Genomic DNA, 22,828 nt, shown 5'->3' on the forward strand with positions numbered 1-22,828 from the left:
TTGAAGAACATTATTCTGAAATTGTTCCACAATTTATAGACACGGGTTTTTTTTGGAGAATCTCTACCTCTCTAAGATGTTCTTTTTTCACCCAATCATGTTACTGACCTGTTGCCAATTACTTACTTACTTTTCCAGCCTTTGGCTGCTCCATCCCATGTTTTTGCCATTAAATTCAAAATGAGCTGACATCTGAAACAGTAAAAATATTTCATTTTAAACATTCATCACATTTTACATATTCTACAGAATTCTGAATAAAATATAGGCTTATGAGATTTGTAAATCTTTGTATTCTGTTTTTGTATTTTAAATAGTATAAAAATTATTTGGAATTGTATTTTATTACATCCATTCAAAACAAAAAGTGGTTCTAATAAATTCTAAGAACACAGGTAAATGGCAGCCATAGTTTTTAACCAGTGACTAACCAAAACATGGCCCATTTAACCTGTAATATCTAAAACATTTAGGCATATTTATTTGTTCTAATTTAATATGTGGTATATTCCTTGTGAAACACATGGCAATAAATCGGCATAATGAAATAACTGCATGGGTATGTGTGAAAAACAAACAAACAAAAGATTATAGATTTTAATTGTCAGTGAAATGGGTCGTGTTTAAGCGAAACATTCGCTGGCGTCACTGAAGCCAGAGGCACAAAGAATGAAAATCGGAGAGATGTATTACCTGCCCTGCTTTTGTTGAGCCCCGTTACTCAGACTATTCCCGCAAGTAGTTCTCATTTGCACAATCTTGCGCCATCTAATGGGAAAGGTTGGAGTTGCATTAAGGGCACAGCCTCTGCTGCATTCACTTATCCCCTGTAATAGTGAAATTTGAATGCCAATGTTGGCAGAAGATTATTAAAGAATGACCGCACATTTTTATCATGTACTAATCGATGGTGTGAAAACTACCCTGATCTTTACTGATGTAAATGTAGGTGCAGTTAAAAAAAAGAACAAACTCTCATTATTTCTTCTACTAGTTTAAAATTTCAGAATATGATTAGGTCAGGATAAACGTTGTCCTGGAAGTGTTTATGATTTATTTTGCTCCTAATCTCTGCGAGAAATATAATATGCGACACTTGAGTAGCATTCATTTCTGTTTTGTTGATTTCCGTACAATATCTGTACAGGTATTTATTTATTTATTTGTGAAGACATTGTAATTGCAAAAATTCTTGTGCATGTAAGACGCGCACAACGGGGCATCACATCCATAGGACTGATATAGTTAGAAACCTAAGAATTTGCAGGTAGTTTTCTATCAGTATATTCAGTCAGGCTACCGGTGGTGATGCTTGTTTTTTGAACAAAATTCAGACAAAATAAAAACAAATTAACGGACGTCTAAAACAATGATCATTACGACAGCACGTGAATGCAACGTTTCCTGCAGCGTTTGGCTGCTGAGCTGATGATCAGAAGGCTCCCTGAATGAACACCGGTGGTACTGAACGTCAGCGTCCTGTGAGGACACATAAATACTAACTTTGCTTCGTCTGCGTTGTTTCCTTTTACTTTTTTCCCTTCAGACTAAAGGAATTAAAAAAAATATGCCACCAGTGAAACACTGAAGAATCTGTTTGGGAGAATTAATGAGTTTCTCTGCGCTCAGACACTGAAGCTGGAGGCAGGATGGCGATGAGAAAAACGGTTCATCTCATTAGATGTCTGGTCGTTGTTCTCCAGTTTGAAATCAGTTTTATGAAGCTAAAATCTGCTTATGGTGAGTCATAGAAATTTTTATTTTAAATATGCTTTTTAGTATGTTCGTATATTCACGGTTTTGAAGTGTGTTATTTTGTTCTTGGCTCATTAAAAAAACTACTGCACAGCATTAAAACCACGATGAGATATCAGAGTTTCAAAGACTCACTTTAAATCACACGTTTTTCCTCCTGTTTTGAAAGGAGTGGTTATTATTATTATTAGTTTATTTTTAACATAAAAGACTAATTAAAAGAGCATTTTACAAATATCGTACACATCTTGCACAGTAGCATCCACTGATATTTGCTGGAGCTGTGTTTTCAGCAAAGACTGCTGGAATTGAGCCCTGACAATCAGCATGTGACAGATTCATGGATATAACACCCACTGATGTCTGGCCTCACACGCCTGGTCCTGGAGCTCCTGGTGTGAAGAATGTGAAGCATGCCTTCACTGTCCGCTGCGAAAGGAAAAGTTAGGACACACTGTTGTCACTGGAGGGGAAGAGTGACCACACATGTTTGCCACATGGCACCCACTGAGGAACTGTTTACATCCAGCTGGATGTGAGAAGAAGGTCGAGTTTGCTCACAGACAGTAATATCTGGCTTTAATGCTGTTACAGTAATCTTAAAAGTGTTTTAGTTTTGCAGCAAGGTTTGGATTATTTTTTGATTTAAAATCTTTTTTGAGGGGTTATTTTAAACAGTGTAGTTTGCTTAAAGATTTCTAAAAGAAACATTAATGTTGTGTTTCTTCCTTTGGAAATGTGTGCATAACAGTGTGACTGAACACGGATGAACCACGGGGTTTGAAGTGACCACAAAAAACAGGCCTTCCTGAAATCGTTTGTACAAAAAACTGGCTTTATAAACTTTGTATTGTTTGTCTAATGAAACTGCATTTGATGTTCCTTATAAACTAGAAAAATTGTAGATAGATCAGTGTTCACTGATTTGGAAAATGTCTATCTTGTAGCATTAAAATGGAGAAAGAAAAAAAATGGAGAAAAGAAGCAAATTCTGAAATTTGAGAGTTCAATTCAATTCAATTCAATTCAATTTTATTTATATAGCGCCAAATCACAACAAACTGTCGCCTCAAGGCGCTTTGTATTGTGGGTAAAGACCCTACAATAATACAGAGAAAACCCAACAGTCAAAACGACCCCCTATGAGCAGCACTTGGCGACAGTGGAAAGGAAAAACTCCCTTTTAACAGGAAGAAACCTCCAGCAGAACCAGGCTCAGGGAGGGGCAGTCATCTGCCGCGACCGGTTGGGCTGAGGGGAGAGAAAGACATGCTGTGGAAGAGAGCCAGAGATTAATATCAATTAATGATTAAATGCAGAGTGGAGTATAAACAAAGTAAATAAGGTGAATGAGAAACAGTGCATTATGTGAACCCCCCAGCAGACTAGGCCTATAGCAGCATAACTAAGGGATGGTTCAGGGTCACCTGATCCAGCCCTAACTATAAGCTTTATCATAAAGGAAAGTTTTAAGCCTAATCTTAAAAATAGAGAGGGTGTCTGTCTCCCGAATCCAAGCTGGAACCTGGTTCCACAGAAGAGGCGCCTGAAAGCTGAAGGCTCTGCCTCCCATTCTACTCTTAAGTATCCGAGGAACCACAAGTAAGCCAGCAGTCTGAGTGCGAAGTGCTCTGTTGGGGTGATATGGTACTATGAGGTCTTTGAGATAAGATGGTGCCTGATTATTCAAGACCTTGTATGTGAGGAGAAGGATTTTAAACTCTATTCTAGATTTAACAGGGAGCCAATGAAGAGAAGCCAATATGGGAGAAATCTGCTCTCTCTTTCTAGTCCCTGTCAGTACTCTAGCTGCAGCATTTTGGATCAGCTGAAGGCTTTTCAGGGAGCTTTTAGGACAGCCTGATAATAATGAATTACAATAATCCAGCCTAGAAGTAATAAATGCATGAATAAGCTTTTCAGCATCACTCTGAGAAAGGATGTTTCTAATTTTAGAAATATTGCGCAAATGCAAAAAAGTGGTCCTACATATTTGTTTAATATGTGCATTGAAGGACATATCCTGGTCAAAAATGACTCCAAGATTTCTCACAGTGTTACTGGAGGCCAAAGTAATGCCATCCAGAGTAAGTATCTGGTTAGACACCATGTTTCTAAGATTTGTGGGGCCGAGAACAAGAATTTCAGTTTTATCTGAATTTAGAAGCAGGAAATTAGAGGTCATCCAGGCCTTAATATCTTTAAGACATTCCTGCAGTTTAACTAATTGATGTGTGTCATCTGGCTTCATTGATAGGTAAAGCTGAGTATCATCTGCATAACAATGAAAATTGATGCAGTGCTTTCTAATAATACTGCCTAAGGGAAGCATGTATAATGTAAATAAAATTGGTCCTAGCACAGAACCCTGTGGAACTCCATAATTAACCTTAGTGTGTGAAGAAGACTCCCCATTTACATGAACAAACTAGAGTCTATGAGATAAATATGATTCAAACCACTGCAGTGCAGTACCTTTAATACCTATAGCAAGCTCTAATCTCTGTAATAAAATGTTATGGTCAACAGTATCAAAAGCTGCACTGAGGTCCAACAGGACAAGAACAGAGATGAGTCCACTGTCAGAGGCTCTAAGAAGATCATTTGTAACCTTCACTAATGCTGTTTCTGTACTGTGATGAATTCTGAAACCTGCCTGAAACTCTTCAAATAAACCGTTCCTCTGCAGATGATCAGTTAGCTGTTTTACAACTACTCTTTCAAGAATCTTTGAGAGAAAAGGAAGGTTGGAGATTGGCCTATAATTAGCTAAGACAGCTGGGTCAAGTGATGGCTTTTTAAGCAGAGGTTTAATTACAGCCACCTTGAAGGTCTGTGGTACATAGCCAACTAATAAAGACTGATCATTTTTAAGATTGAAGCATCAATAATTGGAAAGACTTCTTTGAGCAGTCTAGTAGGAATGGGATCTAATAAACATGTTGCTGGTTTGGAGGAAGTAACTATTGAAGTTAACTCTGAAAGATCAACTGGAGCAAAAGAGTCTAAACAAATACCAGCAGTGCTGAAAGCAGCCGAACATGAAGAATAATCTTTGAGATGGTTATGAATAATTTTTTCTCTAATGTCTAAAATTTTATTTGTAAAGAAATCCATGAAGTCACTACTAGTTAACGTGAAAGGAATACTCGGCTCTACAGAGCTCTGACTCTTTGTCAGCCTGGCTACAGTGCTGAAAAGAAACCTGGGGTTGTTCTTATTTTCTTCAATTAATGATAAATAGTAAGATGTCCTAGCTTTACGGAGGGCTTTTTTATAGAGCAACAAACTCTTTTTCCAGGCTAAATGAGCATCTTCTAATTTAGTGAGACACCATTCCCTCTCCAGCTTTCGGGTTATCTGCTTTAAGCTGTGCGTTTGCGAATTATACCACGGAGTCAGGCACTTCTGATTTGAAGCTTTCCTTTTCAGAGGAGCCACAGTATCCAAAGTTATACGCAGTGAGGATGTAAAACTATTGACGAGATAATCGACCTCACTGGGAGCAGAGTTTAGGTAGCTGCTCTGCACTGTGTTGGCACATGGGACTGAAGAGCATAACAATGAAGGAATTAGATCCTTAAACTTAGTTACAGCACTTTCAGAAAGACTTCTACTGTAATAAAACTTATTCCCCACTGCTGTGTAATCCATTAAAGTAAATGTAAATGTTACTAAGAAATGATCAGACAGGAGGGGGCTTTCAGGGAATACTGTTAAGTCTTCAGTTTCTATGCCATATGTTAGGACAAGATCCAGAGTATGATTAAAGTGGTGGGTGGGCTCCTTTACATTTTGAGAGAAGCCAATTGAATCTAACAATAGATTAAATGCAGTGTTGAGGCTGTCATTCTCAGCATCTACATGGATGTTAAAATCACCCACTATAATTATTTTATCTGAACTGAGCACTAAATCAGATAAAAAGTCTGAGAAATCAGACAGAAACTCTGAGTAAGGACCAGGTGGACGATAGATAATAACAAATAAAACAGGTTTTTGATTTTCCCAATTAGGATGGACAAGACTAAGAGTCAGGCTTTCAAAAGAATGAAAACTTTGTCTGGGTCTTTGATTAATTAATAAGCTGGAATTGAAGATTGCAGCTAATCCTCCTCCTCGACCTGTGCTTCGAGCATTCTGACAGTTACTGTGACTCGGGGGTGTTGATTCATTTAAACTAACATATTCATCCTGCTGTAACCAGGTTTCTGTAAGGCAGAATAAATCAATATGTTGATCAATTATTAAATCATTTACTAATAGGGACTTGGAAGAGAGAGACCTAATGTTTAACAATCCACATTTAACTGTTTTATTTTTTGGTGCAGTTGATGAAGCTGTATTATTTATTGTTTTTGAATTTCTATGCTTAAATAGCTTTTTGCTGATTTTAGCTTTGGTTTTTGGTGGTCTGGGAGCAGGCACCGACTCTATGGGGATGGGGTTTGGGGGGGATGGCAGGAGGAGAGAAGCTGCAGAGAGGCGTGTAAGACTGCAACTCTGCTTCCTGGTCTCAACCCTGGGTAGTCAGGTTTTAGGAGGGTTAATAAATTTGGCCAGATTTCTAGAAATGAGAGCTGCTCCATCCAAAGTGGGATGGATGCCGTCTCTCCTAACAAGACCAGGTTTTCCCCAGAAACTTTGCCAGTTATCTATGAAGCCCACGTCGTTTTTTGGACACCACTCAGACAGCGAGCGATTCAAGGAGAACATGCGGCTAAACATGTCGCTCCTGGTCTGATTGGGGAGGGGCCCAGAGAAAACTACAGAGTCCGACATCGTTTTTGCAAAGTTACACACCGAGTCAATATTAATTTTAGTGACCTCCGATTGGCGTAACCGGGTGTCATTACTGCCGACGTGAATAACGATCTTACCAAATCTACGATTAGCCTTAGCCAGCAGTTTCAAATTTCCATGAATGTCGCCTGCTCTGGCCCCTGGAAGACATTTGACTATGGTCGCCGGTGTCTAGCTTCACGTTTCTCAAAACAGAGTCGCCAATAACCAGAGTTTGTTCCTTGGCGGGTGTGTCGCCGAGTGGAGAAAAACGGTTAGAGACGTGAACAGGTTGGTGGTGTACCCGGGGCTTCTGCTTAGGACTACGCTTCCTCCTCACCGTCACCCAGCCGGCCTGTTTTCCCTGCTGCTCGGGATCTGCTGGGGGGGAGCTAACGGCGGCTAAGCTACCATGGTCCGCACCCGCTACAGGGGCCTGGCTAGATGCAGGATTTTCCAGGGTGCGGAGCCGAGTCTCCAGTTCAGAAAGCCTGGCCTCCAGAGCTACAAACAGACTACATTTATTACAAGTACCGTTACTGCTAAAGGAGGCCGAGGAGTAACTAAACATGTGACACCCAGAGCAGGAAAGTGCAGGAGAGACAGGAGAAGAAGCCATGCTGGTAGTGAGTCGGCTAAGGGCTAAGCTACTAGCTGAGCTAAGCTAGCGAATTTCTAAAAACAAATAAAGTGAGTAATGTGAATACAGGTGATTCAGCAAAGAGTATGCTATTTAAAGTAGGTGAAGATTACACTAAAATATGTTATTATCCAGATAAATCGAGTTATACAGATATAACAGCTAACAGACAGCAAAACACTGTGCTCCGAAACAGGAACAGGAAGTGATACAATACCGCAGTGAGAGCCAACAAATAGATAAGAGAGATAAGAGTTCATATAACATAAAAAAATATTGTTTTTAAAAGTTTTGTATATTTGTAGTTGCAAAAAGTTACTGATTTGCAGAATATTACATGATCAGATTTTGCTTTACTTAGAGGTGTTAGGTTAACTGGTGATTCTAAGTTGCCCATAGGTGTAAATGTGAGTGTGGATGGTTGTCTGTCTCTGTGTTATCCCTGCGACAGGCTGGCGACCTGTACAGAGTGCACCTGCCTCTCGCCCTATGACAGGGATAAGCTCCAGCCTCCCTGCAACCTTGAAAAGGATAAGCAGAAGAAAACAGATGGATGAGATTTTGCTTTAGGTTTATCTGATAAATCAACTAAATCTGTTTACGTGACTCTTCAGTGAAATGTTTGCTTATTATGTATAGCTTTAGCTGCAGTGTAAGTTTTTATTGGATAAAGCTGTAAAATTTTAAGTAGAATTATTATCAGGTATTAGGATAACCTTTTGTTTTTCTAAATATAGATTGATTTAAAAGAAAAAGAAAGTTATTATATGCCAGAAAAAAGGGAAAAGTGCACAAAAACAGAACTAAAGCTACTAGTTTAGTTTCAACATTTTACAATGAATCAGTTTATGTTGATGTATCTATCAAGCCATACAAAGTGCAAATTAGAAACATATGTGTGTGTGTGTGTGTGTGTGTAGTCATTTTAACCTGCCTTTGTCATTTTACTTTTTTTCATAAAAACTGTGCTGAACTAAGAGTCCTGTAAAATGCCTGTCTGTATCATCATCAGTTCCCATCTTTGATATCTTAATTGTGTTGTTATTAGGCTACATTGATGTTGTCTTTACTGGTTAAAAAGTCAAATCTAATCACAACTTGCCCTCATCTGTCATTCCTAAGGGGTTTACTCTACTGACATGCAGGAGCTGTCTCATCCAGAGCAGAGGTTGTATGTAACCTCTCAGAACCACCATCCCAGAGAGCGGAGGTGGACATCTAGGCCCAGGTCTGGGGCTCCTGGCAGGACTGCAGATAAGTGGGGCCGCTACAGAAACCAACACAACTCAGAGGAGTCAGATTCAGATGTGCTGACGGAGGACGAGCCCAGCAATTCTACACAGATCGCAGTAAGGTTATTGTACTGCAGTGGGGTTCATCAGCAGATAGGGTTTATATATTATAAATAGTATATAATGTATAATATACATTTTTGATTTACTGTAAAAAAAATGCACACAAAGAGAAGGTGATAAGATAAAATAAATCAAACATCATAAACATCTGATGTTGCAGGATATTGATCATGTCTACTACACATCTAAAATCTATGGTCCTGGAGATGCAGCTGGTAAAGAACTGTGGTTGAACATCAGTAAGATGGAGGAGGATCAGCAGAAGGTCCGTGGCTTCCTGTCCAGCACTCACAGACAAGCTGAGGTAAGAGATCAGTGAGTGAGAATACATAACTGATGTAGAAACAGTTTGAATTTGTGATGTTTATTCCCAGTATAGTGGTTCTGATGTCCAAACTGCCTTCATTTACTTTTAATAATATCTATTAGTTTTACAGTTTCAGCTTCCTCCTAAATAAAGACGAAAAACCTTTTTCATGGTGCAGCTATACTTGACCAGAGGTCGTTGACCATTTTTAGTTAATTTTCTGCTTTATCTTTCTGTGCTTCCAGAGAGTGACTCTTTCCTTTGACTTTCCTTTTTATGGCCATTTACTCAAAGAAATCACAGTTGCAACCGGAGGTGAGTCTTAACCTGCACACAGTGTTGTTCCTGTGGCAGCTGTGAGCTCAGTGTTACGGGGTTCAGTCAGTTTAGAGATGTTTTTAGATGTAGACCTGCATTTGTTAGCCAACCCCAACGAAAAATCCCACCACCCTTCAAATCTTGTTTATTGGAATCCCACTTATTTCAGTTTAATACATATATTTGTTTATTACATGGTAAGGAAAAGCTTATATCTGCATATTCATGTCTAACTTACAGGGGACAAAAAAAATCATTTATTTTAAATCTTTTGTATTTATTTGTTTTGGAAATAATAATGCCTGACCTTTGGTGTTTTAAAGACCTGGTCATTGCACTGATAAGAGCTACATACAATTAAAATACTGAGTCAATGTCAACTGAAGCTAACATCTGCACATCTTTCTCTGCCAGGTTTTATTTACACTGGCGATATAATCCATCGGATGCTTACAGCTACTCAGTACATCGCTCCCCTGATGGCGAATTTTGACCCGAGTCTGTCCAAAAACTCATCTGTGTTTTATTTTGATAATGGTAGGAGTGGCTGATTTTTATTTATTTATTGCCTTGTAAATTATTGTTAAAATATGTGCTTTAATTTGTTTATGTGTGTCCATGTCCATCCATTAGGCACTGCATTGGTTGTTCAGTGGTACCGGCTTCACCTCCAGGACAACATCAGTGCAGGAGCGTTCACTTTCCAGGCCGTTCTGCACAGTGACGGGCGGATTGTCTTTGCCTACAAAGAGGTGGCTTTTCTTCTCACCTTTGTGCTCCATCTTATAGTGTGAAATAAGTTTATTCATGCAGTTTTCATTTCACAGATTCCTATTGACATCAGTGGCATCAGCTCCGAGAATCATCCTGTCAAAGTGGGCCTGTCCGATGCTTTTATGGTGCTTCACGAGATCGAGCAGATTCCCAGTAAGTCGAAGATTTGTCCTGTGAAAACATCATCAAAATACTATAATTATTAGCAGCTTATATTTGATGCTCTTATTTTCTGTCTGACATGCGTCAGATGCTCGTCGGAGAACCATCTATGAGTATCACAAAGTCGACATTCCAATGTCAAAAGTCTCCAGCTCTACAGCTGTGGAGATGCTTCCTCTCCCTAGTAAGTTATTTCTTTTTAAAAGAAAATGTTGTACTTGAAACAGTACCAGTCAGTATTCATAGAAGGTATAAGCTTTGTGCTAAAGGGTATTCTACAGTGATGTGGTTTTATCTGCAGAAGGCAAAGCCGTTTCTTCCTCCTCACGCTCTTGATGTTTTTCTGTCTTCTCAGCGTGTCTGCAGTTCTCCAGCTGTGGCCCATGTGTCACTTCTCAGATTGGCTTTAACTGCAGCTGGTGCAGTAAGCTACAAAGGTAAATTGGAAAAAAAGCAGTCACAGAGAACATACCAACGATTTTACCACTATTTTATGTTTGAATCTTTATCTGGTTCCATTTAAATAAGAGATCATTCATCACTGAAGGCAGCTACATTAAGATCTGTTTTCAGTGTGACACTGAGACACAAAAATCAAAACATAATAACTGTAGCTCTTGAATTTTAATACTTTTTCTAATTTTAATAATAATTAATTTTAATAATTTTGTGCATGTGGACTATACAGCTGTGCAGTTTATCCACTGGAGTTTTTTTTTGTTGTTGGCCAAAGTTTGTTCTCTTCAGCTGAGCTCTCGGTCAGTTGTGGTGGGATCACTCAGTAAACTTGATTCATAGTCAGTGCATCCTGAGACCGTCTCATATCCTGTCACTGTGAGGAAACAGAGCTCAGTGAGTCATTCGCATCTCATTCACATACAGTACAGTCAACATGAGCCCTGGGGGAATGTCAGCGACTCCAGCTGGGCGAATCTGGCCTTGTGTGCTCAAGGGTAATCCCAAACTGTAGTTAATCATCTTCAACCGCAGGTCATCGCTAACATTTAAGCAAAGAAACCTTTAAAATATCAGGATTTCCAGACAGAGTTTGGTGTGTTCAGCAGTAGAAATGGAAGTGGAGCAGTATTTATGTAGAGCCTTTGAATGCATACTGACCACTTAATGCTGTTTAGACTACAATACATGAATCACTTTATTCTATTCACCTTAAGCACTACATCAACCTCATATTGATATCATATTCAGAAGCTGGGTGAACATACAAAGTCCGGCCGTGTTTCATTGTAGTTAGTAGGAATGTGCACTTGGCGATTTGGTCAAGCATTGAAGAATATAATGTATCTTTTAAACAAATAATTATAATAAAATAAAATCTAGTGATTTGTGACAATGGAAATAACAGTTTAAACCATCACTAATTGTGGTGTAAATATTCTGTGATTATTGTCCATAACTTTCATTTTATTAAAAAAAGTCATCAGCTGTCAGCAAATCTTAGATAAAACTAAACCTGGTTTTGGAAACATTTATCTCCTTGAATACAGGAGGTCACCTTCTTATAGCGAGAAAGCTGTAACAACAGTAATTTCATTGGTTCTCAGATGCTCCAGCGGCTTTGATCGTAACCGGCAGGACTGGGTTGACCTCGGCTGCCTGGAGGAGGTTCCAGTTACTTTTGCTTTTAACTAAACTACATAAAGATTAACTGCATTGGCGCTTAGCACCATTTACATCTGTCTAAACATACTTTTGTTTCCCAGAGACGGGATCTGCGATGCCTCCGGATGACAAAAGTCACAAATGCCACATCACATCACCTGAGGCACAGAACCACTCCAGTTACTGTGTCTGCAGGGCAGCAGAGGACCTCTGGCATGACCTCCACCATCAAAACACCCACTGCCACTAACCCCTCAACACACAGTGGCACCAGCAGAAAAACAAAATCACATCCACAGCATCCTACCAACAACTCTACTGATGGTAAACTCACAAAACTTTTTTATTTTATTTTTACTATTATTATTATTTTGTCATGTTCATATTTTTCACCTGACTTTAATCATAAAAACTGTGTCATCATCAAACCCCTGGTGTTTTAATTGTACAATTTTGACATTGATGCTCTGATATAAATGACATATTGAGGTTAACAAATAGTGGCTCCATGGTGTAGTGAATTACACATTTGCCTAACAAATGAAATATCCCCGGTTTGATCCCGGGAGGTGCCACAGATCACTTTGGGGTTGCGTCAGGATGGCATAAAAATCTGCCAACTCACACATGTGGAACTACCCGCTGTGGTGACCACTTGTGAATGAGAAGTATGGCTTCTACTGAGGTCAACAAATATAATTACAGCAATTTATCTTTGCCTTAATCACACTTTTATTTTATTTGCTTTATAAACACAAAAAGTCATTTCCAAGACAGCATTAGGGATGCCTTTTATTAGATGGTCGCAGCTCTGCAGCGAAGCCATCATTACAACCCCATGAATAAATGTTTGTTGTTGTCATTGCACAGTATCCATGCTTGGTGTGTTGTGGAAGGTCTGACAGGGTGAAGGTCATGTGGTCAGCTATTTCCCAGCCGTCTGTTAGCTCATAGCTGAGCATATACAGCGCCATGTTAAATACTGCATCATGTCCTCAGTTTGCAAAAGGATGGCGCAATATACGTTTAGCACTCTGGCTGAGTGAGAAGAATCTTACATTTTAGGATCATTCTGGATATTTTATGGCAGAAGTCAAGTGCACTGAAGTGTTTCAGTGAAAGCTTAACAAAAATAATTAGCTTTACAGACTACTCAAAAAATGTGCATCCACTCAAACAGCCACTCCTCAAATTTAACCAAATGAATAAATAAATAAATGTTACAACATGACATGTACTGTGTCTGATTTAAATGCTGTGTCTTTGTTTTTTTCTTTTCCAGATAAAAGTGAGACTGCTTTGCACATCAATGAAGCACGTAAGTCATTCATAGGCATGTCATACATGAATGTGTCATACAGTTGTATTGGACCTGAAATGGTCTCTACTTGCTAGCTCCTTAGTACAAAGTGTGTGACGTCCAATTGCACCCATGTGAGAACAGCGCAGGTAATTTCCTTAGTGAATTCAGAGCCAGTCTGTGTGTGTGTGTGTGTGTGTGTGTGTGTGTGTGTGTGTGTGTGTGTGTGTGTGTGTGTGTGTGTGTGTGTGTGTGTGTCCAGGCAGCACCCCCGCCTTAGTCAAACATATCTGAGACAGACGATTTCCTGTTGTTCTACATGTGAAAAAGCACCATTTCGCACATTGGTAAAATGTTGGTAAAAACAACTTTCTTTGCAACTTAAACTTGCATTGAGAACCTGTTACTGTATGTGAGTACAGCAACATTTAAATTTAAGTTGATGAGCTGAGCCATCCTCTCTGTACAGCAGGAAAGGAGGAGACCCCAGGCAACACTGATGAGGGGCTGCAGATTCCTCTGCTGGTGGGCTTCCTCGTAGTGATGGTCTTAATGGCAGCAGCCCTCCTTACATACGTATACATGTATAACCACCCCACCTCCAGCGCCAGCCTCTTCTTCATGGAGGTGCGTGTACCAAAACCCAGCAAAGGTTTCTATAACTCAACTTTACGACTTTTTGACAACTACTCGCAATTACCATATATTATATACATATGGTTCCTCAAATTTCCCTTTAGATGTGATTAAAATTAATAGCCAGACATGCTCAACATTTGCAGTTACTCATCATTTCCAGGGGAGTCATTTTAGTGAACTTGATTAACTGAATCAACACCAGTGAGTCACTTTGTGTTCACCTGCTTGTGAACCTACAAGTACACTGCTGAGTATATTTTACATTTCCTCTATTCATGTACAAAATAAATGCAATCATATTTAAAACTGTAATTTTGAATGTTTGACTAACTTTTAAAAAAACATTTTTTTTCTCAGAGGAGGGGAAAAAAAGAAGTCCAGATATCATGACCTGGATATTCAGTGAAATATTCCCTTGTAATGGACTAATGTCCCATTTTTCCAACCCTAATTTACATACGCTAAAAAAATCTGAATAGAAGTCAGTCCAATTAAAAAATAAATAAATGAACACCTCTAAAATAGAATACAATGGGAAAGCAACATCATATTGCTTTAGGTGAACATGTAGTGGAATGATTATCTGTGATCATTGTGTTTGTTGTTGGACAGTAATGACTGCAGAAAATGGGGGGAAAGATAATATAATAACTTCTCTATTTTTTTTCCCTTGAACTATCCTGTGTATTCATTTTCTGTTTTCTAACCCCGCCCACAGCGACGTCCAACCCACTGGCCAATCCTGAAGTTCAGGCGAGGCTCAGGTCGCCCTTCGTACGCTGAGGTGGAAGCTCCCGGTCAGGACAGAGACAGCATGGTGGTCATCGATCCCAAACAGTCTTTTGTGATTGCAGACAGACGAGAGAGTGAACAGAAAGAAGGATTCATCATTCCCGATCAGAGGGAGCGCTTCCTAAGCTCAGAGAGCTCCTGACCAAAACTGCAAATCCCACCATGCTTTGGGACAGAGCTGGTTCTCTAAGGACATCTTCTTCCTTTCTCAGATGCTACAATTTATTTTTATTTAGCTGTTGCACAAGTTTACTTCAAGGACAACAGTTGAGTATTCAGAAACACAAAAACACCAAACCTCTATGAGGAAATTGTTACAATTATTTTTATGGACCAGTTTTGCTTCATATTTGAATCCATTTATAAAGCATAAAGGTTTACTCTGCTCAGGTCATCCAATCATCTTTACTGCAGCACCACAAAGAGTGAGAGGTGATGCTGCTGAATGGTTTAATGTGCGTTCAAAGACAGCTTTAGGACTGCTGTCCTTCCCACACCTTCTTCACAAAGAGGAATGTCATATTTAGGTGTCACTTCCTCTTCTCAAAAAATACAGACTAAATTCCTCACCGTTACACCCACATCCACCCGAGAGGGAAAACAGGATGCACAGTGTTTTCAGCCCTGTTTATCACAGAGTCTAACATTTACACACTGCAGCAACTTTGCTTATTTTTCTTTATTTTCTGTACTTAAAAGGCAGAAAACAACATTTACTGATTGCTTTGCTGTGCAGATATGTACACTTTAACACACACTCTTAAAAAAATGCAGGTATACATAATTTTTTTAATTTTATATTAACCGTGGACATAATGCAGTATCCCAACATTTCTCTAACATGCTATAACTGCTCCCATGTAAGTGTAATCTCTGTATTTTCTATATAATGTACAGTGTAAATTGCAGATTGTGTCCAGTATTTGCACCTGCTGATATAATTTAAACTTTAAAAAGGACGACAGCAGTAAAATGAAGACGATGAAAAGTTTTCTAAATAAAAACATTTAGACTTTTTGTACACTTCGTGTGTAATAATTTCAGTTTCCTCACTGTTTGGAAAATTAAAGAGTAAAATGATTATCTTATTAGCTGATGGTTTAGCTGAATGATCAGCGCTGATAGAAATCTAATTTTATCTGACAAGATGACACAAATCCGCCATTTCCTGCATTATCAGTGAAATACAACATAAATTACACATACAGTACTACTGTTTTGTGGTACAGTATACGATTTCAGGCATGACTAACTTAAAATTAAATTAAGGCAAATGGCATCTGAATGGATCATTTAAGACTGGCCCGTAGGCTGCAGAGTGACGGGGTCAAGGCACTGCTGAGTTGGAGGTACTATAAAGGTTCTGGTTTGGTGACTTAGGCTTCCTTGTATTCTAAAACAGAATGAAAGAAAATTGAGAGAAACACACATTAATTTGTAACCAAAACAGAAGATAAGCCCTTTTTACAAAAGACATTATGACTGGAAAAAACACACATTAAATACACCCACTGGGCTCCATGTAAATGAGTTTGTTTCAATGACATTTACTAGTACTGAGCCACTGTTAGCAATGCTTTTCCTGGCATGACAAGCCACAGGGTACATTGTGATACTTGTACATATTATTTAGAGTGCTAGCAAAATGTTCAGTGTGTAAAATCCACGATGCCCTAAAACAACAGGATGTCCTCATACATCCAGGAACATTTTGTATCCAAGGTAGAAATAATCTGCACCAGCTGCACTTGCAACACATCAGACATCAAGATGCTAAAGAGAAAGAAATCTGTTCCATCCTGTATATACAGTAGAATACTGTGTAAAAGCAGATGCATGATGCACTGAAATAAAAAGGGAATATGAGTTGGAACTCAGAGAAGATAAAAAGTAAAAATTAAAAAACAAAAATACAGAATCAAAGCAATTAGTATTGTTTTGCTGATTTTGTCTAAAAAGATGCCATCAGTTAATCTCTAGAATAAGTTTGCTGTTGTCACGGTGACAGCCTAAAATTGATGTTTGAATGTTACGGATCATTTCCTAGAATAGTTAAAATAAGTATATTCTATCCAGACAATATACCTGTTCCTGTATACTGTATAATATTATGTACAGGAAGTTAGAAGTGAGAGTGCTTTTTCACCTTTCACTGGTGGTGCAGGTAATCGCCTTCTCGTCTGTCTTGAGGAGTCCAGGGTGACAGGCTGCAAGGAGATGCATGTGAGAAAGAGTTTTGTGTACATGTGCCAAGACTTCCTGTTCTGATGGACTCACTGCAGTGTGCTAGTGTAAACAGATACTGTACCATAACCGGAATCCTGCTCTTAGCGGAGCGTGACCGTGTGTCCACATTGAGGCCCGCATTCTTCAAAGCAGCAATTCTTGCTGAGATGTCAGAGATCTACAGCAGATGCAGAAAAGTATTAACGCTTGTTTTTGAGCAATAAAACTGTACTGTTGCATAATTGAATTGATTTTCATTTGATGTAATAAGATCACAAAGTGTAGTTTGTGATGTTATTACAGCCAAATCTTTTTCAACATGATATATCTTCCTTTTGCATCCAAAATTCTCCTTTTATTTACATATATAAATATTTAGCTCCAACCCACCTGTAGTTCAGACTGCTGAACCTTGGCAGCTGCTGCTGCCACCTGCTCCTCCAGGAAGGACAGCTCCATGTCAGACGTGGAGCTGCAGATTCCCCTGGCACACTCCTCTAGGTCACTCAGCTCGGCCTCCAGACTGTACACTGAACCCGCTGCCATGTACACCTGCAGCACATCAACATTATTTTAAAAAGCAAGCTTAACTGCAGTTCTCATCTGAACATGTTCAAGGAACCTGTTGACCTTTGAACATTACTCTTTAGTTTGAACTTTAAAATGTTCTAAACCCACTTCTTTAACCTCTAAATCTACTAGAATGGCACAAAGCAGAAAATGTCAGCTTGTAGTGAAGGAGAAAGTAAACCCTCAGAATGATTCCTTTAATAGTCATCTTCACAGTAATCTCATGCAACATTAAGCCATTCCTGTATTCCATTTGTTTCTTTTTAATGTGTGTCTAAATGCACATTTATATTAATATTTAATTTTACACTTATGGACCGGGTTGCAGCATAATACTGCACATTTAAAACAAGTGGCAAACGAGAGCTCATTGTACAGCATGTGCTATAAAATTTATTTAAACCAAACTCACATTTTCCTCCAGTCTGGAGAACTGCTGGTCCAGTTTCTTGGCGTCAGTGTTGGGGGGCAGCGAGGTGGATGGGAGATGGGTGTTTTCTCCTCCCTCCACGCCCTGCAGCAGCTCTTCGGTGGCATTCAGCACCTTCAACATCTCAGTAGTGATGTTGCGCAGGGACACCGCTGAGTACCTCTACAGCACACAAACAGAGACAGTTTCTCTAATTCCTACAATCTCCTGGCAGCATCAAAAAACCTTCATTTAAATTTTAGAAAAATGAGTAGGAATATAGTAGAAAAATTGCTGATATCCAGCTATGCATGACCAAAATGTTGTAATTGTAATAACACAGTGTACACGTGCCAAGTTTTAGATTTTAGAACTTTCAGTTTGAACTTCCTCCACATCTTGATTTCTTTTTTTTTTTTAAAGCCATACTGGGATGCTAACGCTCTTAAGTTAGCCTGTACTCAGAGTAATGAAATGTAGCTTCATGGTTTGGCAGTAGGAGAGCCGCTCAATCTATTACTCTAAATAAAGTTCAAAATAAAAATAATACTTGATCTGCACGCATGAATGAATGAAAATTGATTCCAGTTTTGTAGAGGAGGGGCTTCTGTATGAGTCACAGTGGATAGTGATAGTGATAAATGGATGGCTTTTTTGGGGGGGTGCACTTTTACACAAATACATAAACAATGACGACATTTTAAAGCACAATGTTTGCATGAGAAGCATGAAAATTATGAGAAACAAAAATGAATTTGATGACCCCTCTGCAACCAAAGCAAAGTTCTCACCTGCTCCAACAGAGCTGATATAAACTCTAGTGTTTTGTAAAGCTCCGTGTCTCTACCCTACACCAACACAGCACAGACGAAAACGAAGCACATGGGAAAAAGAAGGGTCAGCAAGATGTTAGCTGCATTACAAAAAGAATCATTTTTAGTGAGTGTGCATTAGACTTTAAAGTGAGCCTGTGTGACTTCTGCCGAGCACTGCGAACTCGAATGCCACTTACAGTATACACACATCCCACTTTCTTGTTGTTCCTCCTCCTGGCTGACACGTGAGAGGCATCACAGACGTGTACAGAATCGAGGCATTGTTTGTACTGCCAATTAACTAATTTATACCAAGCACTATATGCTTTAATAATAAAAATCAAGTAGACTTTTTGACAATGGAATCAAATGCTTAGGTTTGGCCAGCCAGGAATTAATCAGAGAACTTCTGGCAAATAAAAACCACCACACAGACTTGTTAGTACGATTAAAAGTGGTCTTTAAGAAATCTGGTTATTAGGACAGACTATGTCTGCTACAGGATTATTCCTGTAGCAGACATAGTTAATCCTGTAGCAGCAAAACCCCATTCATGGATAGAAATAATGAAATCTGTGTTTTATTTCTCATGAATTGACCTTTTCATTTGCAATCGTAGCATGTGTGTGTGTGTGTGTGTGTGTGTGTGTGTGTGTGTGTGTGTGTGTGTGTGTGTGTGTGTGTGTGTGTGTGTGTGTGTGTGTGTGTGTGTGTGTGTGTTCAAGTTACACAGGCTCGCTTTACCCCAGTAGACTGTTAGTAGGAAATAAGAGGCAGAAACAAGCCTCTGAAACTGTCTCACAGCTTGAGCGCTTACATTTTGAATCTCCTCTGCAGACAGTAAACCCTCCGATAGAGATGAAGGGCCGCTCTGCTCCATGATGGCTGCATTTTTTTCGTTGATTTCCTCATCTTCCTTCTCTGCGTCTGCAGTATCTTCCTTCTCTGCGTCTGCAGTATCTTCCTTCTCTGCGTCTGCAGTATCTTCCTTCTCTATGTTTGCAGTATCTTCCTTCCCCAGGTCTGCAGTACCTCCCCATGTCTCCAATGCTTGCCACTCTGCTGCCAGTTTTCCTCTTCCATCCTCTTTGTCCTCTTCAGTTCTTTCACACGTCAGGTTTGCTTCATTTGTCTCAAATGTCTCGGTGAATGTCGTATCTGCAGGTTTTTCTTCAGATAAACTTTTTTCTCTTTCTTTTTGCTCATTTATATCTCTGCCTGCCATGTCTGCACTCTCCTGTTTTGCAAAAATATCTCCTTCAGTTTCTTTACTTACATTTTCATCATTTTTCACCTCTGACCTCTGGTGGTCACTTTGACTTTGAGGCTCCTTTGAAAAATGTCCCATCTCCTCTGAAGCACCTGTGCTTTGTCCGGTCTTTTCTCCATTCTCTCTTCCTCCGTTATTGTTTTCATATGTCTCTTCATGCTCTGGCTCTCTGTTTCTTTCTCCAGTATTATCTGTTATTGCTTCTCCGTGCATGTCATCCAAAGTCATCAACAGCATGCTGCTGATTATTCTGTCAAATTCTTCATCGCTGTCCACTACAGTTTGGCTCTTCCTCTCACTGTCTTTGCTTTCTTTCTGAAACTTGTCCTCTCTTTCTTGGTCTGGCCACTTTGCCTCAAACCAATTCTTTTGCTGCACTTCTAGTTCACTTAAGTCACTTCCCTGTGCCTCCACCCCTGTTTTTAACTCAATCTCTTGTCCTTTCTCTGGCTCTCCTTTCAAAACTTCTACTTTTTCACCACCTAAGTGCCCATTGGCTATTGTTTCATCCCCTGTTACTCTCTCCATGACGCATTCTTTATTTTCCTCTACCTCATTTTCCTCATGCTGGACAGCCTCGACTTGTATCTGATTGTAAAAAGCATCCTCATGTATTACTTTTTCATCACTGCCCTCAAAATCAGCCATTAACTCAAACATTTTCACATCCAGGTCTCCAATGGATTCTCTCCTCTCCCTCTCTACTCTCTCCCAAAGCTCGTCCATCTCAATGCTGCTCTCACTTTCTCTTTGTTTTACCTCCTCCTCTATGTCTCTCTCATTCTCTCCAATTCTATCTAGCTCATCTTCAGTGGAAGAAAACTGAGAAGCTCTGACTAAACTGACCAAATCGCGTAGCTGTGCTGCTTCTTCTAATGGTAGTTTCCAAAGAGACTCTTCATCTATTGTCTCCTCTCCCTCTCTGCCCACTCTGTCCAACTCATCCTCTGTAGATGAAAACTCTGAGGCGCTGACTTGATTAACTAATCTGCACACTTTCAGCACCAGCTCCTCGTTCTTGTCCTCCTCCTCTTCCTCTTCCTTTTCCTCTCCTTTTTCCTTTTCTTCAATGCCAATCTTGTCCAGCTCGTCCTCTGTGGATGAGAACTGTGTAGCTCTGACTTGTTTTTCCAACTGACAAATTTTGTAAGTGAGTCCTTTTGGCTTTTTTCCCTCCTGCTCTTTATCTTCCTCCTCCATATCTTCATCTTTTTCTCCATCCCATTCTCCTTCACTTTGCCCCGCTCTGTCAAGCTTATCCTCAGATGATGAGAAGTATGAGAGTCTGGACTGTGCAACAAGCCTGTGCAATCTACATTTCATCTCTTCATCCATTTCTTTCTCTTCCTCATCCTCCATTCTCCCTTCATACAAATCAATCTCCATTTTCCATAGCCTCTCATCTTCTTCCATTCTGTCCTCATTTTCTTGACTGCTTTTCTTCATCTGTCCAACATCTCCGTCTTCATCAAGCTTTTCTTCTCTTGTGGTGGAGTCAGAAACTCGTCCTTGCTGCTGCAGGTTTAACTGAAGTTCTTCATCCATGTGAGTGTCTCTGTTTCCAGTGATGTTTCCCTCAGACTCAAAAGGTTCAGGGGTTGTGGCTTCAGACGTCAGAGTGTCAGAGGTCACATTATCAGAAGGATGGGGTGAGAAGTTGTCATTTTGATTTAAATCCTGTAAATGGAAAATATGTTGAACTGTATGACTTAGAAAATATTAATTTATTAGATTTATCATTGCTATTATGTATGATTTAGATATGCTGATATGAACAAAGTTGACTAAATGATTTATCAGTTAACTGAGTAATTATCTCATTCCACTGTACCTTCATCTGTGTAAACAAATTCTAATGCTGAAATTAAACACATGTCAGGGCTAAAGTTGGCAGTTTTGCATGTTTAATGGTCTTTGAATGATTCAGCTGGCTAGTCCAGTCTCCTCTCATCTGCTTGTAAGTTCACTTTATTGATTTCTTACCGACACAAGAGAAGAAGACGCCGTTTCTTTTTTACTCTTCCTCTTCTTCCGTGATTTCCTCATTTTTTCCACCTTGGGCTCAGCAGCCACCTCCTCATTCCGTCCCGCTCCTTCCAGGTTAAAGTTCACATCGATGATGTTGGTCCTATGGGATGATGAAGGTTTCCTGATCTCTGCTGGCACCTTTCGCTTTAAGCGAGCCAGCAGAGGTTTTTTAGGTTTCCAGTTCGCCTCAGAGTCTGAAAACAGACCATCTAGGCTGTCTCGATGGCCCGTTTGCGGCGACGGGATCCTGTCACTGGCGTCTTGCAGGTTGAAGTTCGAGTCCGTCATCTTCCTGTGGATCTCCTTGAGGGCGGCACCCCAGGAGCTGTCAGGCTCTGGTTTGCTTTCCTTGTCAGAGCCCAGACCTTCGTAGGCTGACACCACTCCGGACTCCCTCTCCAAGGCACTGTAGACCAGGCTCTTCCTTTTAGCGAGCAGGCTGGGACGGGACAGCTGGGCGCTCTGCAGGGCAATCCAATTCCCGTCTGGGCTCTTCAGCACTGAGGACACACCTCCGCATACAAGTATACACACATACACACACAAGGATGCAGATATTATGCAGATAAGCAGAGATTGTGTGCCAAAAGAAGCATATAATGATGCAGCAGCATAAACAAACAAAAACACCCACACAAGTATTATCTGACATACCTTCAACTAGAACTGAGAGTATGACATTACTGCTCCCAGTATTCTTTCTCCACCAAGGCCACATCAGCCTTGTTTGTCACATCAGAATTGTTTGTCAAAGAATAAAAGTTGATTATAAAGTCATTTTTTATGAAACTTTGTAGTGAGATAAAGTATGAGGAAATGAAAATATAAACTGATGCAGATGTGGATCACTTTCTTTACAATAGCATTGGCTAGCTTTTACCTTTCAACAAAACCATTTTATTTTAGTTACATGAGCACATGTTGTATATATGATATGGCAGTACATTAAATCATTATGATCTACTGCTAAATAACGTCTGTAAAAAGTGATTCACGTGTGGGGTGGGAGGGGTTGCAAAGGTCGCCAGCCTGTCGCAGGACTATGTGAGGCAGCAGTGCAAACCAC

The 22,828-nt window shown here is 39.7% G+C and overlaps 2 protein-coding genes across 2 annotated transcripts in view; one reads left to right on the forward strand and one right to left on the reverse strand.

The window, feature by feature from the left end:
- The first annotated feature begins 1,649 nt into the window (after positions 1-1,649).
- plxdc2a (plexin domain containing 2a) lies at positions 1,650-15,173 on the forward strand. The gene is made up of 14 exons (XM_030752040.1): positions 1,650-1,740; positions 8,300-8,526; positions 8,693-8,836; positions 9,085-9,154; positions 9,572-9,694; positions 9,791-9,909; positions 9,985-10,084; positions 10,182-10,277; positions 10,449-10,530; positions 11,656-11,716; positions 11,815-12,037; positions 12,996-13,031; positions 13,483-13,640; positions 14,371-15,173. Exons 1-14 carry the CDS (start codon positions 1,650-1,652, stop codon positions 14,584-14,586), a joined length of 1,746 nt encoding a protein of 581 aa, XP_030607900.1. The 3' UTR covers positions 14,587-15,173.
- Positions 15,174-15,397: 224 nt separating this feature from the next.
- The window catches only part of myripa (myosin VIIA and Rab interacting protein a), a 32,513-nt gene continuing 25,082 nt past the window's right edge, over positions 15,398-22,828 (reverse strand). Inside the window, exons 10-17 of the mRNA XM_030752038.1 lie at positions 21,718-22,274; positions 19,282-21,411; positions 18,441-18,497; positions 17,653-17,832; positions 17,061-17,222; positions 16,753-16,848; positions 16,591-16,651; positions 15,398-15,837 (exon numbers count right to left, since the gene is read on the reverse strand). Coding sequence (XP_030607898.1) covers positions 15,821-15,837; positions 16,591-16,651; positions 16,753-16,848; positions 17,061-17,222; positions 17,653-17,832; positions 18,441-18,497; positions 19,282-21,411; positions 21,718-22,274 — 3,260 coding nt within the window. The 3' untranslated portion in view covers positions 15,398-15,820. The remainder of the gene's footprint in view (positions 15,838-16,590; positions 16,652-16,752; positions 16,849-17,060; positions 17,223-17,652; positions 17,833-18,440; positions 18,498-19,281; positions 21,412-21,717; positions 22,275-22,828) is intronic.

The sequence above is a fragment of the Archocentrus centrarchus genome, chromosome 17 (assembly GCF_007364275.1).
Source record: "Archocentrus centrarchus isolate MPI-CPG fArcCen1 chromosome 17, fArcCen1, whole genome shotgun sequence".
NCBI classification, from domain to species: domain Eukaryota; kingdom Metazoa; phylum Chordata; class Actinopteri; order Cichliformes; family Cichlidae; genus Archocentrus; species Archocentrus centrarchus.

Bases quoted from the DNA above. Each gene is read 5' to 3' on its own strand.
- plxdc2a (XM_030752040.1), top strand. From the start codon at position 1,650: ATGGCGATGAGAAAAACGGTTCATCTCATTAGATGTCTGGTCGTTGTT. The intron at 9,695-9,790 runs GTAGGAGTGGCT...TCCATCCATTAG, and splicing joins TGTGTTTTATTTTGATAATG to GCACTGCATTGGTTGTTCAG. The intron at 13,641-14,370 runs GTGCGTGTACCA...CCCCGCCCACAG, and splicing joins CCAGCCTCTTCTTCATGGAG to CGACGTCCAACCCACTGGCC.